Here is a 19630-nt window from a genome sequence, read left to right on the forward strand (position 1 = left end):
TTTTGAAGAGTCACCTGCTTATGTCAAATATCCCAATTACTGAATGAGAGCAGGAAGCCATAAAATGCAAATCCTGGCGAGCCTTAGTCTCTGTCATCCAAAAACTTGTGGACACCAAGAGAACGCAGGAGAGCTGGAGAAGGCAGTTCATGCCCCGGCACCTTGAACTGCCACTTATGCAGCAGGAAATTTGTAAACAGAGCTGGTCTCGCTACTCATTCTTGTTTCAAACACAGGTCAGATTACCCTCCAGTCTTCGTCGACCCCTCGACAGATAGCTGATAATGAAATCTTATGGACAAGAACTAGATATGCTGCCTACAGTGGTGCTCTAAATGGTGTAAACTCGAAATGAACAAAATTTATTTGATGAATCCTGTCTCGACAATTAATGGGTGTTTCGGGGTAGCAATTACATCATCCTGCTCATGTATGCAGAATTTATGGCTGAAAGGGTAGCGTGGGAATTTTAGTCGTTTTGCTATATATTCAGGTAATTTGTAAGATAGCAAATTCCGAGCCGTTTATTAAATGCATCGCTTCATATTTCTGTTCGATGGTTGATTACTTGCTTCCGCTTAATTGGAGATGTGTGCATGGTGATGCTATTGCCCATTACCTAGGTACATCTTCAAAGAATGAGAGCTGTAAACCGTATGTGTCTAAAGGTTATATTGTTTTATTCAGCCTTTTGTGTTTTGTTTTTTAACCTATTTTGTTAGAGGTGGTTCCTAGTCTCCAAAAGTAGCTCAATATCTGTGTCATTTTGCTTGCTTCCCATTGGTAACAAAAAACACTGGTGTGCCATGGTGTGCGCCAGCCCGTCCCCGGCCAGCAATACTACCTGCAGTGTTTGTGGAAGGACACCAATAATGGAGGGGTGTTCGTCCCTCAAATCTTCGACCTTTGCAGTCTTCATTATCTTTTGGAGGATATCCCACATCAGTGTTAAAAAGGCTTTCTGCAGAAGACATTCTGCATACTGCTTTCTCTATCTTGCCACCTCTTTTCCTGCCTTCCTCACACCAGGTACCCAGTAGCTGGGTGTGGGAAACCATCTGGAAAGGAAGTTTGTTATATGCATTGAGAAATCCGTTAGCTCAGTGATAACAATGAGGTTTGGTTTTTGAACCCTTATATAAAATGGAGGAAAATAACAAAGAAGTGAATTTAATATGTGTTAAGAATGCCAAATAAGAAAATCCACAGCAGACAAAGGTTCAAATCTCAACATCATAAAGCAAGTGTTCAGATGGGAACACTAAACTGACCAATCATTGTCTTTCAAACAAATCATTAGTTGGCTGACTTTTTGTTTTGCACTCTGCATTCTTAAAATCAACTGGATTTGTAAAGTATCTCTTTTGAGAATTTATAGTAGATTGTCTTCGATAGAGAATGTGATGAGTGTAACAAATGAGTCCATTGTCGTGTTGGAGAATACCTCATGGGTTGGCTTGTTTGGTATTCCATTTGAACCCTCAGCCAATTCTGCTATGACTGAAGGTTTAAATTGAGGAAACAGAACCTGTTCGATGTTCATTTATCCACTGTCCTTGTAATTCTTGTAAAAATTTCACATTTCCGAAGGAATAATTGAGCTACACACATATATATATATATATATATATATATATATATATATATATATAGATATATATATATATATATACACACACATATATGTATATACATACACATACATAAATACACATACATAAATACACATACATAAATACATATACATATATATATATATATATATATATATATATATATATATATATGTATATTGCTGTGGGCCAGGGGGTCGGGTAAGACCACGAGGTGGGGGAAGCTATCCGGTTCCCACCAGACTCCCCGGAATTGTAGGCCATCGCACACGGATAATTCCGTGATGCGGCGGGTTGCTTAACCGACCGTGGACGCCAATAACTCAACCGCGTGACCTCGGGTCCTCCCGTCTATGGGTTAATCGGATAACCGAATTAATCACGTAATTTAATTACCGGGGAACACGCCCTCGGTACGCCTTGTCCAAACCGGATCACTCTACCGGATCGGATCACTTTTCCGGATCGGATGCAGCCGAGCGACACTGCCAAGGACGTACCAACTAAAAGGAATGGATCGTTGGGAATAAAGTCCAAGCTAAACTTGGATTCGGACGATGCTGGATCAATGGAAGAAAAGACAAAAATGAGCAGGGAACATTGCTTATAATAATTATTTATTTACAAGCAGGTGAGGAAAGATATGTGGCCTAGTGATGATTTATTGGGGTGTGTTGTGCAGAGATAGAAAGAAGCATGTGGTGCGACAATAAACAGGCAACTTACAAAAGGGGACACAGAGCAGACTTAACACGAAAATAATAACAATAATAATAACGATAATAATCTTCTGCTGTCTTGCTTAAGCAGACAGGCACCAGCACACACACACACACACACACACACACACACACACACACACACACACACACACACACACACACACACACACACCAATGAAGAGGGAGTTTTGCAACTAGGGAAAGGGGGGGGAGTTGAGGCTGTGATCTCGGTACCTGTGCACCCGATAGCACAACGTGCCACCAATACGTTTCGTGGGGGGGGGGGGGATGCTCCGGGGTGTGGTACCCGACAGTGGGCGTGTTGTCTCTGGCCCAAGCCGCACATGTGGAGACTGTGTTCGTGAAGGAGGAGCTTGAGTGGAGAAAAGGCGGAGTCCAGAGGGTGAGGGTGGAGTAGTAGGCGGGATCAGGTAGGCGGGTGGGGTCGACGTGGTGTGGGCAGAGGCGGAGTTGAGGAGCAGGAGGCGGGTCATGGCGGTGCCAACGAGGCGAGGCATGGGGCAGAGACGAGGAGGCGGAAACGACGAACAGGAAACACAGACCGACCGGGCAAGAGGGACTGCCCGACCTTTATAGGGCCCGCAGCTCGGGGGGAGGGGCCATGCCGAATCCAAACGTCATCACCCGAATCGGGCACTCCGATTGGCCCTGACCCCTCACGTGACCTGCCAACTTTGGCCGGAAACTGCCTCACTTCGTTTCCGGTAAGGCCATCTCAAACAGCAGCAATATTGTGCTCCGAACCCACGAGATGACATGAATCGCCCACACCAAAACTGGCACGCAAGTCATCCCGCAAAACCCCCCGGGTGACCGGTCAAGGGTCCCGCATGCCCGCTCGGGCGTTCGACCAGCATCGATCAACGTGCTCGTTCCGCGTGCGCCAACGTGGCCTGCACTGTACATTCCCTGGTTCTATCGCAGCCTCGCTGGTCGCAGAGACGAGAAGACATTCACCATCCGTGGAGAATCCATCGCTGTCAGCGAGGACCGAAGGTACATCGCCATGGATAAATCCAAGCACGTTTGGCCGGAAACGTTTCACCTTGTTCACCTTTTTGTTGACTGGGAAACTGAACCTTTTCAGTGGTGTTCTGTTGACAAAGAATGCAGAGTTCCCACTGAGTAACTCGACCCATTTCAGCATCTGGCTTAGATGGATCCACAAGTTTGATGCGCTTTGCCATCTCCAGTTGCAGATGAACAAGCCTATGTAGGGTTGATCACTTGTGCAGTCACCATAACAATGGATGATGTCCCTGAAATGAGTAGATGCATAACTACTACCAGTTTCATAGTTTGATGAATATTTTAAAGCATCAAAAATTTCTTTTGTCTCGGAAATGTGAGCATTGACCTTTAGAGCAAAATAGCTGTGAATGGCGGGATTTCAAAACGGCAGCCACAATTTTCAAACATTTAATGTCACCATTGCATTCCTAGAGCCCTAAAATGTAGTTGTAGGCGTTTCAACTGTCTCGATATCTGTACTAGTTTAGGAGATATTTAACAAAACAGGTCCACAGTGGTGGCCATTTTGAAATCCAAGATGGCCGCCATATGGGGTGCAATTTCCGGTGGCACCTGGACTAAAAATCATTGTATGGTGTTACTCTAACCATGTGCCAAGTTTCATGCTTTTAAGGGAAAGTGCACAATCGACCTGTTTTTTGGAGCTAAGCCGCCCCACTATAATGAGCTCCATCTATCCGAGACTCGTGGAGGGTGGAGGCATCTCACTCCTCATGCAGGCCCAAAAGGACCTGCCCACTGCCCACCATATACATATATGCATATATATATATATATGCATATATATATATATATACACATCCTGTGCATATATACTGTGCAGAACATTGGTGCTGCCGAAGCAGTCTCCTTGGCTATTGGGCACAATCCTGGGCAGGTCACCACTCCGACACAGTACACCAGCATGCTGGCCCTCATTTTGCCGACCTCGGAAGGATGACAGGCAGAGTCAACCCCACCTGGTATTAATTTAACAGCGAGTGGGATTTGAACTCAGGATCCTCATTCCCAAGCCCACCACCCTAACCATTAAGCCAACACCAGGCATATACATACATACATACATACATACATACATACATACATATACATATACGTGGAGATATTGAACATCTCCCAACACTGAAAACAGCCATTCTTGGCAGAATTCGTTTTTAAACAGTCGAAAGTAACCTTTTAAAGGCCACAAGCATTCACTGACTTATCTTTACTGCCCACACAGCTGAACATCTGGCTTTACTGTTGAGCAGAGCAAAGGATGAAATGCTGTGATAATAATCTTCCTGTCACCTTAGGTTTTCTTAGCCGAACATTGACCAAAATCAGATCTTCCTGCTAAACAGATGGTCCCACACGGGGGGGCAGGGCAAATTGTATATGGCAAGCCAAAATGCTAAGCTAGAGAGAGTTAGATAGAGCTGGACTACTGTGGGTGTCTATCTTCCTATCTCTCCATGTATGCATGTTTGATGTGAATTAAAGCTCTTCTCTACCACAATCAGTGTGGACATTGCTCAATCTCAATCAGCCTTGGAACCTGATCTCAACATTTGGCATAGTCGGCAAAGTATAAGCAGACCAAGGAGAAAAGCGAACTGTCCTGGTGAAACAAAAGAGGAGAGAGCCGGCCGGCTTAATATAAGGTAAGAAGAACTGCCTCTTTTCTCGCACTAGGGCATACAAGTTCGCTGCTCTTTGTGATCTGTCCTTATCTTAAAAGAACAAGGGGAGAAGGAGCTTTTGTACACATCAGAAGGGGGTACCCCGGGAAGGTTTGGGTCCATTGGGAGGTTGAGGGAAACCCAGGAAGGGGCAACCCAAGAACACCTCCGGGAAAGGGTCCGAACTGAAGATTGAGGGAAGGGAAAGGGTGTGAAAGTTCCTGACCCAACCCAAGGTATTCCGTTGGGAGATTGAGGGTGCGGAAGGTGTGCAAGGGAGTGTGAGGGTCCGTGGGAAGGTGTGAAAGACGCCCGACCCAGCCCAAGAACACCCCCAGGCTAAAATACTGACCGGCTCAAGAACACTCGGGGACGGACCAAGGAAAAATGGGAAATAAAACGTCGAAACTAAAGTTGGATAATAATGCCCCACCCACGAATACCGTGGTGGGAATGATGTATGGAAAATATGGAGTTAAGTCATGTACTCAATTGACATTATGGTATAAATGGACAAAAGAAGACCCATGCCCATTCCAGAGATGGGGCTCCTTAAGAACAGAAATTATAGATAACTTGTCATGTCGATTAGAACAACGGACAAGTGATAAGTTAGAACCAGAGCCAGATGTTGAAGCTTGTAAATTGTGGGAAGAAGAAGCCCTACAACTAAGTGAAGTGGCTAGAAATTTGGTAAAACAGAAACTGTTGGAATTAGAAACACAGGTTAAAGGATTGCAACAACCAGGGATTGAGATTACTCCCGCCCCTGTAACTGCTTCTGAGATTGTAGTGCAAGGGTGGGAAGCTCAGGGAAGTAATGCAGGTGATCCATCTGCATATGTGAATAACACACCAAGTTTGTATCCGGACCTGGGAAGTATGGGGCTGCTGGCCACAGCTTCTGCCTTCCCGGTTCAAGAAATAACTCCGGCGGGACCAGGAGGAGTGCAAGCTCAATCAGTGTACCGACCGTTTAAAGAAGGCCAATTAAGATCAATGAAGGAAAGAGTGTTAGATGTGAGAGGAAATGCAGGAGCAATAAAGGAGTTAATAACGCAGTGGGTTGAGGCACACCGCTGCATGCATAGCGACATTGGGGTGTTATGTCAAGCAGTGTTGTCCCCATATGTGTGGAAAAAAAGCAAAGCAAGGTGCTGAGTGGACAGCAGATGAACCAGCAGGATGCACCGACGCAGATCAGCAAGATAAGCGACGGCACCTGTATGATGAGATTGAGAAAGTGTTGCGACCAGCAGCACTAGATTGGGATAAGATTTATGAAACAAAGCAACGTCAAGGGGAACGGGCATCCAAATTCATGGATAGATTAGTGCAGACATTCTTACAATATGGGGGTTTTCAAGTTGAGGAAGACATACCGCAGCGAACGATGACTAACTTCATAATGGATGGGCTCAGGCCTCAAATTAAAAAGCAATTAAAGTATGTAATGCTAGGTTGGCAGGGCAAGAAAGCAAGTGAGATTTGCATAGCAGCTGATCAATGTTCGGACCGGGCAGAAGAACGGGAGAGCGCAAAGACAAAAATTCAAGACGAAGTGTTCAGATGGTGTTGTTAGACAAAGTAGCAGAGCAAAGAAAGAACAAGGATTGGAGAAAGTGGGAACTGGAGGAAGATGACACAGATTCGGAAGAAGAACCCGCTAGACAATGGGGATGGCAAATGAGAGTTCCGCAAAGACCCCCACCAGCAGCACAGGATGGACGGCCGAAGAAATGGAGTTGAAAAAACAAAGGCTGGACGCGAACGCCATCACAGACCTGCTCGAGAACTGCGGCAGGAGAAGAACAGGTACAACCAATTGCACTGCGAGGATGTTTCCAGTGCACACAACTAGGACATTGGAAAATAAATTACCCTCAAAGAGGACAATCGGGGTTCCAGCAGGAAGGAGGATCGAGACAACCGCAGAATGGTAAGTCATATTGACAGACCGCGGGTGGACCCGTGTTGCAAGGGGCAATGTTGACATTAACACCAACAGAGGAGCCTACCTACACTCTAGATATTTCAGGTAAGAAACTTTCCTTTTTAGTTGATACAGGAGCCACTCACTCTACTATTACAGCCAAAGAGCTGCCAGGGGTTGAAAAATCCAATGCTCATGTACAAGTAGTAGGGTTGGGGGGTACGATGCAAACATTAAAGACAACAACGCAATTATCAGTAAGGTGTGGACCTTTACAGGAAAAACACGCTTTCCTTCTCACAACCACTACACCGGTGAATCTGTTAGGCAGAGACTTGTTGTGTAAGTTGGGATGTACAATAGCATGTACGAACAAAGGGGTTTTGTTGATATTCCCCGGGATAAAGCACATTCAGCAATGATGATTTTGATGACACCGCACCCAGTTGTCTATAGGTGGAGGCTGTCAAGACAGCTGATTAGTGATGTCTTGATATGTTTAAATGCAATCTTAGCCGAAAGTAAGGAAATGCAAATGTGGCTAGACAATGCACAAGTAATGACACACACCTACTATGATCCCCCACATTGTACAATCTATTATGATGCGAATGGAAATGATGTTGAATTTGTGGAGAAAATTGCTCCACATCTGGAAACATGCAATGATTCATTGATTTGCCATTTGATGATTGGTAAGGAAGGTGTTGCAATGGAGGTTAAGCTCACGGAAAACCAAAGGCAGTTGACAAAGTACCCGCCGGGACTAACTTTGCATGTGACAATGACCACGGCAAAAGGGTATCACCCGAAGGATTTGGGTTTTATGGTTTATCGCCTGCAGGGGTCAGTAGCGACCTGCACAACAACTATGTTGCATTGGCAAGTGCATAAGCTAGTGAACGATGAAGGGTGGATTTGTGATTTTAAGGAACAGGTGTGGTTGGTGGAGGAGGTTAATCTACCACCTAAGCGTGAGATGGTGATGGAAACGGCAAATGAAGGAGGAAACGTAGAAGGTTTGATAGAAAGGGTCCCACAAGAATTGTGGACCCGACATAACAATGATGTGGGCCGTATCATTGGGGCAACGCCCCTAGTGGTTAAACTCAAAACTGGAATGCCTTGGCCGAATGTGCGCCAATACCCCCTCCGAAAGGAGGCGGAGGCTGGGATAGCACCAGTAATTGAATCTTTGAAGGAGCAAGGTATAATTGTAGAAACTTCAAGTCCATGTAACACGCCTATACAGGACTGCCAGTGAAAAAGCCACAGAAGAATAAGTGGAGATTTGTCCAGGACTTACGGGAAGTAAATGAGGTGATTCAAGCTGTCCACCCTGTGGTACCGAGTGCAGAGGGATTGATAACGTCTATACCTGCAAGTTCAACCCATCTTACTGTCATTGATTTATGTTCTGCGTATTTCTCCGTACCCATTGATAAGGAATCACAGTTTTTATTTGCCTTCACGTATAAAGGCCGTCAATACCCATGGAAGGTTTTGCTGCCGCAAGGTTTTGCTGATTGTCCCACATTATTTTCACGTGCCTTGTATAAGGACTAAGAAGATATTGTCCTCGAGGGTAAATCAGTGCTGCTACAATATGTGGATGACTTGCTCATTTGCTCCCCAAACAAAGCAGCGTGTAAAAAAGATACGCTGCAGCTGCTACAGGCGTTAGCAAGAAAAGGCCACAAGGTAAATAAAGACAAGCTACAATTGGTGCAGAAAAAGGTTAAGTATCTAGGACACCACATTTCACACGGAAAGAGGGAATTGGACAAAGGGAGGATAACTTCAATTGCAGAAGTGCCGCACCCTCGCACAAAGAAAGAGATGATGCGATTCCTAGGTATGGCAACCTACTGTAGACAGTGGGTTGTAGATTATGCAATTCCAACTAAGGAACTCTATGTTGTGGTGGGCAAAAACAGCCCAATGTATTTAAGTGGACTGAGAAAATGGGGGAATGTTTTACCAAACTAAAAACAGCACTCTTGATGGCCCCAGCTTTGGGGCTTCCAGATTATGAGAAACCATTCTTCCTTTATTCTCATGAAACTAAAGGATTTGCGCAGGCTGTGCTGACACAATCTCACGGCGACCAGCAGTGACCAATTGCATATTTCAGCCAGAGGCTAGACCTGGTCGAACGCGGTCTACCCCTTTGTTTGCAAGCAGTGGCCGCAGCCAGCTACGCAGTTAAGCACACAGCAGAAATCGTAATGGATCACCCTCTTACTCTAAAGGTACTGACCGCACTGCGTCGCGACTTTCTTAACCCAAAAGCAAACACAACATTTAACCAACACACGCCTGATGCAGTACGAGATGACTCTCCTACACCAGCTGAATCTGCAGATTGAGAGATGCAACGTTCTTAATCCTGCTTCCTTGCTGCCAACGGAAGAAGACGGCGATCCTCATGACTGCACAGAGGCAATACAAGAAATATCCACCGTGCGCCCGGATCTAAAGGACCAACCCTTAGAACACCCGGACCTCACCTTGTTCGTCGATGGTTCGGCCTATCGAGGCCAAGATGGCTCGGGGCATGCAGGATACGCCGTGTGCACCGATAGTGAAGTTATTGAGGCGATACGCCTGCCTTCACATTTTTCTGCCCAGCAGGCGGAGTTGTGTGCCCTGGTAAGGGCATGTGAACTATCTGCCAACATCGCGGTAAATATATACACTGACTCTAATTATGCCTTTGGTGTAGTACATGACAAAGGTGCGATATGAAAAATACGAGGGTTTCTCACCTCTGCAGGAACACCCATAAAAATGGTGATTTAGTTTCTGAGCTGTTAAAAAGTATTTCAGCGCCAGTGGAAGTCGCGGTTATTAAATACCGTGCACACCAGAAATAGACTAAGGATATAGACAAAGGAAATGACAAGGCGGAGAAGGCTGCAAAGGAGGCGGCTGGCCTGCCTATCCCTTTGGTAATGCCAATGCGACTACCAAAGGAACAAATTAAGCTGCATTAGTATAGCTTGTCAGATATTATTGCAATTCAAGCTGCAGCATTGCTAAATGATCATGATAAATGGAAAGCAGCAGGAGGAGCGACGGATGAAGACGGACTATGGTCTAACAAAGGGAAGGTCATAGCGCCTACTGAGATCCTACCGTGGCTTGCATGCATGGCCCATTTGAATGGACATGTGTGCAAGAGGGGGACTGTGAGACAGGTGCAAGAATCCTGGTATGCACCAGGAATTGGGAGAATATCAGAAGGGGTTTGTAAAATCTGTCAGGTATATCAACAGCATAACCAACAGAAAGAGGGAAAAACACGGGAACTGGGAGCTCACCCAGCCACTTGGGGGCCGTTTGCGCAACTACAAATAGACTTCATAAAAATGCCTCCATCATGCGGGTTCAGCAATGTTTTGGTAGTGGTAGACATGTTCACTAAGTGGGTGGAGCCGTACCCATGTGCAAAGGCTGATGCCGGTATTCGTAGGATAGCACCTGCTAAAAAACGTTTTCTGCCGATTTGGCACTCTCATAAGGTGTCCCACGATCAAGGAGGACACTTCACGGGGGAAGTGACACAGGCAGCATGTAAAGCACTGGGAATTAAACAAGTATTTCATTGTGTTTACCACCCGCAGTCATTAAGGCCCGGTCACACCTTGACGTTTCAGCCAACGTATGCCGATTTTTGAATTTTTTTTCTAAAACGCTGGCACACGTTGAATACGTTATGGATTAGTTTTGATAACATTGAGAGCACGCTGAAAAACACTGCCATACGTCGTTGTATGCTGGCTTTAAACGTTGTACTTTTTGGTTGTCCTCAAATTTTTTCATGCTTGAAATTTCACGACGTATGCCGGCGTATGACTCACACGTTCCGCTACGCTGGCCACAAGTTGTATGCACGGTCTGCGATCGTTGACAGACGTCAACACATGCTACTTGTAAGTTAATCATAAGTTGAGACACGCCGAGGTAATGTTTAGCGTACCCGAAACTTATTTCTAACCTATGATTAACGTGTTGTTGGCACGTTACGCGATCGTTGCCACACATCGACAGACGTTACTTTTAAGTTACTCATAGGCTGAAAGACGTCGGTATAATGGATCGTCCTTGCGTCAGCGTCCACGGCCACGGCCAGGACACTTATTTGCAGCATTCTTCAAACTTGTCTTCGGCATGACGAGGATGTTCACACTTCGATGTCTAGCTTGGCTATGATTCCAATTGTCCATCGGCAGCGTCTATTTAAAATAGTCGAGTTTGAGCGTTTTAACACGTTCAGAAGAAACGCTTCAAATTTCAAAACCCCAGCGTCAAAAAACAAAGGCGAGTGACAGCAATTTAAATCGTTCATTGTAAACAATGAAAATAGCTGAGTGGTACCGTTTAAAAGTCGTTGAGTGTAAAAAAAATCCAATTGTTGAGTGCAAGCGTCTACTTTCAATAGTGGAGATGCAGCCATTTAAATCGTTGAATGGCAGCCTATGAATAGCAAACCCCACGTCACCGGCAAAGATAAACTGCCGCACGATATGGATAAGTTAGGCTATCGTTGGGCATAGTTTGTGAACGCCGGCTTCACGATAATTATTCGTTTGTATATCGTATCTATAAGTAATCAAAGCACTCTATGCACATTATTAGTTCATTGTGCATTTGTCCAACCCGTTATGAATAGACCTAAATCGTAAAAACAAGCTATAGCTCATTGTTGAAAAAGCCCCATAAAAATTAGCCGCGAAGAACTTCAAACAATGGTGAAAAGATGTCTCCTACCCGTGGACACGCGGACGCAAGGACGATCCATCATAACCCACACCCTCCCCCTCACACTCACCTACTACTGCCAACATGAACAAACTACTACTAATACTAATACTAATACTGATACTGATACTGATACTGATACTGCTGACATGGACATCGACTCAAAAAGGAACTCGAAAACACTGTTGGGTTTCCCTTTTATGAGCAGCATTTTTATAAACCAATTCCCAAAACCGCTGGGAACACGTCTTTATATGGCAGTTGTAAGCTAGAAACACGTTCATTTATTTTTTTTTGTCGACCGGAAGACGTCATTGGAATACGTCTACATACGTCGATGTGTGCTGGGACTACGTAAAGAATTGGTTCAAAGCACGTCAAACATAAGTTAGAAATAAGTTTCGCGTAAAAAAGACATTACCGTGACGTGTTTCGACTTATGAGTAGCTTATAAGTAGCCTTTGTGGACGTGTGTAAGCGTCCACATATCGTGTGTAAAACTTATCCCCATCGCATTCGGAACGTGTGTCATACGCCGAGTACGTCCAAAAATTTTGAACATGTTTAAAATTTCTTGACGTACTCTACTTACTACGACGTAAGATAGCGTACTTTGGCGTTCTACTCACGTATACCAAACTTACTCATACCGTATTTGACGTGCCCCAACGTTTTAGACACATTTTTCTTAGGTCGGCATACACTGGCAAGATCGCCAAGGTGTGACCGCGATGTTGTCACTTCCATTTCTACGGCAGTTATGATTCGAATCGTTGTGCGTCAGCCTTTTAATAGGCTACGTCACGACATCGTCGGCGATGCGTGCAACGCGCTATGCCTAAGTTAGACTATCATTGGGCATCGGTTGTGTAGGCCGACAACAGGTTCAGCATTCGTTGGTATAAGTTCTCTATAACACAACGACACGTTCTGTGTCCGTTACCAATGCGTTATACATAAGACCAAGTCGCTATGAATACGTCCGAATCTTTAAAAAAAACATCAAAAGTTCAACGTAAGCCAGCGTTTTACATACATTTTAATACGTTGCCATCGCTGGCTAAAACGTCAAGGTGTGACCGGGCCTTTAGGTTCTGTAGAATGGCAGAACGCAATCCTAAAGAACAAATTGGCAAAGATAATAACGGAAACGGGGTTAAAATGGCCAGATGCATTACCTTTGGCACTAATGAGCATGCGATCAACAGTAAACTGGAAAACAGGGTTATCGCCTCACGAAATACTAATGGGAAGGCTGATGCAGCTGCCCGTGACTGCCCTCATAAACATGAATAAGCTGAATATTACAATGATGGACGAGAACTTGCTGACATTTTGTAAACAGCTCTGCAGGATCGCAAGGGCAATACACACAAGGGTGAAAGAGGCCCTACCCGAACCAATGGAAAAGCCATACCACGCCTTCCAGCCGGGAGACTACGTGCTGATAAAACACTTCACGAGGAAAACAGCCCTGGAACCTCAGTGGAAAGGACCATTTCAGGTACTACTGACCACTCCGACTGCGGTAAAGTGCGAGGGTAAGACAGCCTGGATACACGCCACACACTGTAAGCTTGCAATACCAGCAGAGATAGGGGCAACATGAACAACACCTATCTTACCATGACCAAGATTCTTTACGCACTTGTTTGCACGTGGGTAATTCACAATTCCAACTGCATGCGTGATAGCGAAGGAAAAACTGATGATGAGAGAACTACGATTAGGGAAAAAGGGAATAAGAGATTAGATGAGATAGGCTCAAGGGGTGGTAAAAGAAAGAGACAAGAAATAACCCTACATAAAGATTTGACTGATCATCCACTGAACACTTACCTGGCACTATCTCTACAGTACGCTAGGGCGATGAACAAAAAGAAATGTTGGGTATGTTCACACCTTCCACACTCCTCAAAACACGGATTACCCTTGTTTGCAGTTCCACTCCAGGGGGAGGACATGTGTGGGTACTTAGTCCGTAGACAGGATAGACCAGTTTTAACTAAAGTAGAGAAGACATCAGCATCAGTGAAAGGAAGAATAGCGGAAATAAGGAGTAATTTGGAAAAGGGGGGATACAATTGTATGAACTATGAGCATTGGTACTACCCTAAGTGCAGAACTATTGAGCGGAGAGTCGTGATACAGGGCCCGGTGAGAGCGATAAAAGTAACAAACTATGACGGATTGAAGAAGGGGGAGGGATTAGAAAAGTACCCCCCCACATTTTCAACTCATGCACAAACAAATTGGACTGATTTGCCTAGTTAGAAGACAGGGGATGGGACCCCACTTAGGAGAGCCAACATGCCGGCACTATGCTAGATATGGTAATGAGATGGTTACCGTAAAAGGACGAATTAACGGGACAACCATACCTGTAAAAATCGAAGCAAATAACCTTGTCGAACCTCAGGCACCCATGAATGGTACATATTTCGTGTGTGGATACAAGGAATACTCATGGCTACCAGTGGGATGGACGGGATCATGCTATTTGGGATTTGTACTACCCAGGATTCGGATCACTGACCAATCGCCCTTTATAAGACAGGCCAGATCGAAAAGAGCCATTTCAGAAGTTGAGAGGTTTTTCATGATTGCATTCCCCTTTTATGGAGCTGGCAAAAGTGCAAGGGAAATTATCAATTTGGCAGCATCATTGGAGAAACTGGCTAACACCACTAGCAAAGGATTTCATAAAACAAGTGCCGAGCTGGTAGCTATACGGACGACCGTTATGCAAAACCGCATCACTCTGGATATGCTGCAAGCAGAAAAGGGAGGGACTTGTGCGGTCATAGGGGTGGAATGCTGCACATACATTCCAGATAATTCAGAAGAAATTGATAATTTGGCTGACAAAATTAAAGCCTAAGGTGCAAAATATAATGATTTTAACAAGGGATGGTCAATGGGATCTTGTTTGAAGGGAATATTGGGTAGTTGGGGAGCCTGGATAATCCATTGGTTGTTCATATGGCTCATGATCTTCATAGCTGTGATCGTTGTCACCGCTTGTATTAAAAATCTAATCAGGGAGTGCGTGAGATGATGTTCTTCCACAGCAAAGAAAACAACAAAAACGGAGACGGTCCTGGGGAAGCCTGCTGTGATTGCTGTGGTCAAGCCGCTGCCAACACTGCCGCCCCCTCTATTCTCCCCGATAATTCACTCCTCTCTTTCTCCCCAACTCATAGAACCTGAAATATACTGTGAACTTGATGGGACTGTTGACCCACTGCTCAAACTCACATTGGATGAGTGTCTCGAATTGCTTGCGCCAATGGAGAGGATGGGAAGAAATACTATCTAAATATTGCCTTGTTGGCAAATATTGGGATTTTGTACTTTTTATTTTTACTCTGGCTTGCAGTTAGGAAAAAAAAAATACTAATAATAATTATGTTCTTATTTGTTGTTCATAAAGAACACAGTCATTAGCCAAATTATATTCTTACTTGTTAATAAAGAACACAGTAGTTAGCTAAAATATATTCTTACTTGTCGTTCATAAAGAACACTGTAGTTAGTTAAAATATATTTTTGTCCATTGTGCATAAAGAACCCTGCATGAGTGGCTTTAGAAAGTAACTCTGCTTCCTCATAACCTATGCTTAATTTAGAATTGCTGAAATGTATCCACTATTCTACAGAGGGGTTGGGTGTTGGTGGGCCGGTTGGGCGGTAGGTAGGGATCTCTTTCCAGGCTAGGAGGTGCAGGTGGAACCTCCAAACCATCATGGGCCACTTGGACTTGACCATAAGAGTGGACCACCTTTAAAGGTCCCCTGATATGCAAAACTTTCTGGTTATTTAAATATTAACTTGACCTTCCTCGTGAAGAAATCACCCATGTTTTTTTTTTAATAAAAAATGGGATAATTACAGCAATATTTCGATCATTTCTGGTGCCTTTTACAACTTGCTATGCCCGCCCATAAAAAAGTTGACCAGCGAATCGCAGCGTTGACGTCACATACAGAAACTCGCACAGAGTGGATTGACTCGAGATCTCTAGAGTCTAGACCAGCGTTTCTCAACCTTTTTACCCTTGTGGAACCTTTGAAATAGTTTTCATGTCTCAGGGAATCCCTGCATAAAAAAATTATTATATACCATTATTAATATCTAGCTCTTTTATATTTTTATCATAGTTCATGTGGTAAATATAATATATTTTTTCGGATACCTGGTTTAAGGAAAAAATGTCCCACTTTTGGTCAAATTTATTGGCAATGAAAAAAAAAACATACTGCTCGTTTATGAGACCTCACACCGAGGTTTTAATTCACCCCCAAAAAAATTTTTTTTTTTTGTTTGTTTGAAAACGTCATTTTTGAAATTGTTTGTCAACCCCGAGTCTGTTTGACAATTAAAAAACACACCTCATGTAACTTGATCAACAAAACTAAAAAAAAAAAAACCGGAGCAATAAAGGTAAACAGAAGAACTAACCTTGAGAGAGAGAGAGAGACTTCGCGCTAGGAAGCACAGAGAAGATAGATCTACACCGTGCATGCGTCCCGTACTTGAGTCAGTCACTCAATGATACACGAATCCGCCGCGTACAGGACGACCACTAACCAGTGAGGGCGGTTTCACACTGGCGCCATATAGACATCGTTAAATACATTCCCTATGGTTGTTATAATTGTAAATAATATAAGAGGTTGAAGCCTCTATTATAATAACCAAGGAGTTTCCAACAATATGCCGTACGTGTATAGTAAAATTACGAATATTAAATCAAACAAAAACTACTGAAAAATACATTAGCCTATTTATTACTGTTTCTCGTGGAACCCATAGCGACCTCTTGCGGAACCCTAGGGTTCCGGGGAACCCCGGTTGAGAAACACTGGTCGAGACAAGTCCGATAAATCCGTCGAACGTCCGACTAGGCCGATAAATCTGACGTGCTGTAGCTTTCTTTTATTATTTTCTTTTCTTCATTGTTTTCTACTCTCTCTCTCTCTCTCCATTGAGTGCAGCCTGTGGCTGCTGGTTGCATCACTGGTTGGGACGCGGCTATGCCGCTGATGCAGTGTCCCCCTTACCAGTACACTGGTGCTCATTTTGCCAACCTCAGAAGGATGACATGCTGAGTCAACCTCCTGGTGTATTTTAATTCAGCGGCCAACGAGGCTTGAACTCAGGACCCTAGGATCCCAAGCCGCCACCCTCACCACTAAGCCAACACCAGGCTTATTGTTTTCTACTGGTGCTACATGACAACAGTAGGAATAAAATAAATAAAAATGCAACAGAACGTCAGATTTATCGGACTACTCGAGACAATTGTGTCACAAGGTGTGTTCTGTACACAAGTTTTCATCGTATCCGGACAGCGAGATTGCTTAGTTTTATGCACGGAGAGATACGGCCGATGACATGGGCTGGCCTTGCTTGTGATTTATTCGCCGCGGTGCAACATGTCCGCTGCGCTGGTCACGTCACCTCACTAAATTATTTCTGATATCGAGCAGTATGAAAGTCGAATTTACATTATTGAATTAGGAATATGATTTAGTCTAACCAGTTGTTATTGCCAAGTCTTCCTTCGATGTCCTCACGATCATCATGAACTCCGGGAATTTCATCGCCGTTTTCCTCTGCTTGTCCTGCTTCGGGCTTGAACTGCTAAGGCCGTATTTAATTTCCAGCTGCCTGAACTTCACCTCCCGCGACTATGTTATCCGACAATTCTCCATGTGATTCAGACCGAAATCCTTCATTTCTCTCACACTCACTGTCGTTACCAGACAAATGAAAGTCCATGCCATCCATTATTCAAAACCAAATGTTCGATTTTATAGCATAAATGAACGAAGCGATTGAGTCGACCAATCAAATGTGGAAACACAGAAAGCCAATAGAATCACGTAGACCACCAACCCGAGTAATTTACGTGCAGCCTTTGTCATCCTGTAGTTGACGTTATGTGGGTTACGCCCCTTTCAGGAGAATTTTTAGGGGCGTTCCCGAAGAGGTTTGTTTTTTTACATTTTACAGAATGAGTATTGTGAAAAAGCATTGTCAGATCTGAAATCACGATGAAAAACTCCTATAGGACATATATAAATGAAATTTCAGTACTTTGGCGTGTCAGGGGACGTTTAAAGAAGACTGCTGCCTGCCGTCCTGCTGATCCATTGATGCTCCATCTCTCAAAATTATTATGTAGCTGTTTTGTTTCTTTTACACAAATATTTCAAAGCAACAGAGGAGCGATTGTGGAGATATTGAACATCTCCCAACACCGAAAACAGCCATTCTTGGCAGAATTCCTTTTAAACAGTCGAAAGTAACCTTTTAAAGGCCACAAGCATTTACTGACTTATCTTTACTGCCCACACAGCTGAACATCTTGCTTTACTGTTAAGCAGAGCAAAGGATGGAATGCTGTGATAATAATCTTCCTGTCACCCGAGGTTCTTTTCACGGAACATTGACCAAAACCAGATCTTCCTGCTAAACAGATGGTCCCACAAGGGGGGCAGGGCAAATTGTATATAAGGCAAGCCAAAATGCTAAGCGAGAGAGAGTTGGATAGAGCTGGACTACTGTGGGTGTTTATCTTCCTATCTCTCCATGTATACCTGTTTGATGTGAATTAAAGCTCTTCTCTACCACAATCAGTGTGGACATTGCTCGATCTCAATCAGCAACAGAACCTCATCTCAACATATACATCTCAACATATACATATACATATATACGTGTATACATATATACAGTATACATATATATATATATATATATATATATATATATATATATATAGACATATATCAGGTCAGGTCAGGTATGGGAGCATGTGCCAGAACAGCACGTCGCTGCGTCCACTTTCCGCCGGTACTCCAGGGGCCTCCATCTGGCCATCCCCCAGGCAGATGCCAGGCCCATCCCCATCTCCTTGAGATGATGTTCAACCTGTTGCAACCATGAGGCATGTGGTCAACCCACTGGCCTCCTCCACTCATGAGACTCCCTCGCTGAGAGAATCTGGTGAGCAGGATCAGAGTCAGGAAAACGAGCCACATGTCCATACTGCCGCAATTGACGCTCACGGACTATGCAGGTAACAAATCTCATCCGAGTCTCTCTCAGCAAACACTCGTTGGATACAAAATCCGACCAGCGATAGCCAAGGATTCTCCGAAGAGACCTGGTACCAAAGGAATAAAGTCTCCGTCTCAGATCCTTGGTCAGAGTCCAAGTCTCGCACCCATAGAGCAAGACTGGAAGTACCAAGGACCTGAAGACTCGGACTTTCGTCCTCCCGCACAGGTACCGGCAGCGCCACACCCCATGATCCAGTGAATCCATGACTCCCCAGGCCCGACCCAGACGTCTATTGACCTCTGACTCGCAGCCAGCAGAGACATGAATATCACTGCCAAGGTAAGTGAATCTCTCCACGACCTCAACATCCTCACCACAAACAGACACAGACAGGACAGCAGCATCCAAGATGTCACCGAAAGCCTGGATCTTAGTTTTGACCCAAGAAACCCGTAATCCCAACGGCTCCGACTCCTCATTCAGCACCTCGAGGGCCCCCAAGAGGATGTCTAAAGTCTCCGCAAAGATGACTGCATCATCTGCAAAGTCAAGGTCCGAGATCTTGACATTCCCAAATGACGCACCGCAACTTGATCTCTCCGACATCCTCCCTAGAATCCAGTCCATACAAGTGCTGAAAAGTGTGGGGGCAAGTACACATCCCTGACGAACTCCAGTAACAACTGGAAATAAGTCAGAGATGGTACCACCACACTTCACAGCACTCTCAGTACCAGTGTAGAGTTCAGACATCAGATCGATCAGTTTTGGTGGCACCCCATGAAGACCAAGAATCCTCCAGAGGACATCCCA

General features: G+C 44.5%; 1 protein-coding gene across 5 annotated transcripts in view; it reads right to left on the minus strand.

The window, feature by feature from the left end:
* CCDC157 (coiled-coil domain containing 157) overlaps positions 1 to 19630 on the minus strand; it is a 95388-nt gene that overhangs the window by 20489 nt on the left and 55269 nt on the right. For 4 of the 5 annotated variants that reach the window (XM_085858637.1, XM_085858635.1, XM_085858636.1 and 1 more), the window contains one exon: positions 845 to 1058. The exons of the other annotated variant lie outside the window; for it this stretch is intronic. In XM_085858637.1, coding sequence (XP_085714763.1) covers positions 845 to 1058 — 214 coding nt within the window. The remainder of the gene's footprint in view (positions 1 to 844; positions 1059 to 19630) is intronic. 5 annotated transcript variants of the gene reach the window in all.

This window comes from Eptatretus burgeri, chromosome 16, assembly GCF_056783735.1.
Source record: "Eptatretus burgeri isolate ZD-2024b chromosome 16, Ebu_testis_v1, whole genome shotgun sequence".
Lineage (NCBI taxonomy): Eukaryota > Metazoa > Chordata > Myxini > Myxiniformes > Myxinidae > Eptatretus > Eptatretus burgeri.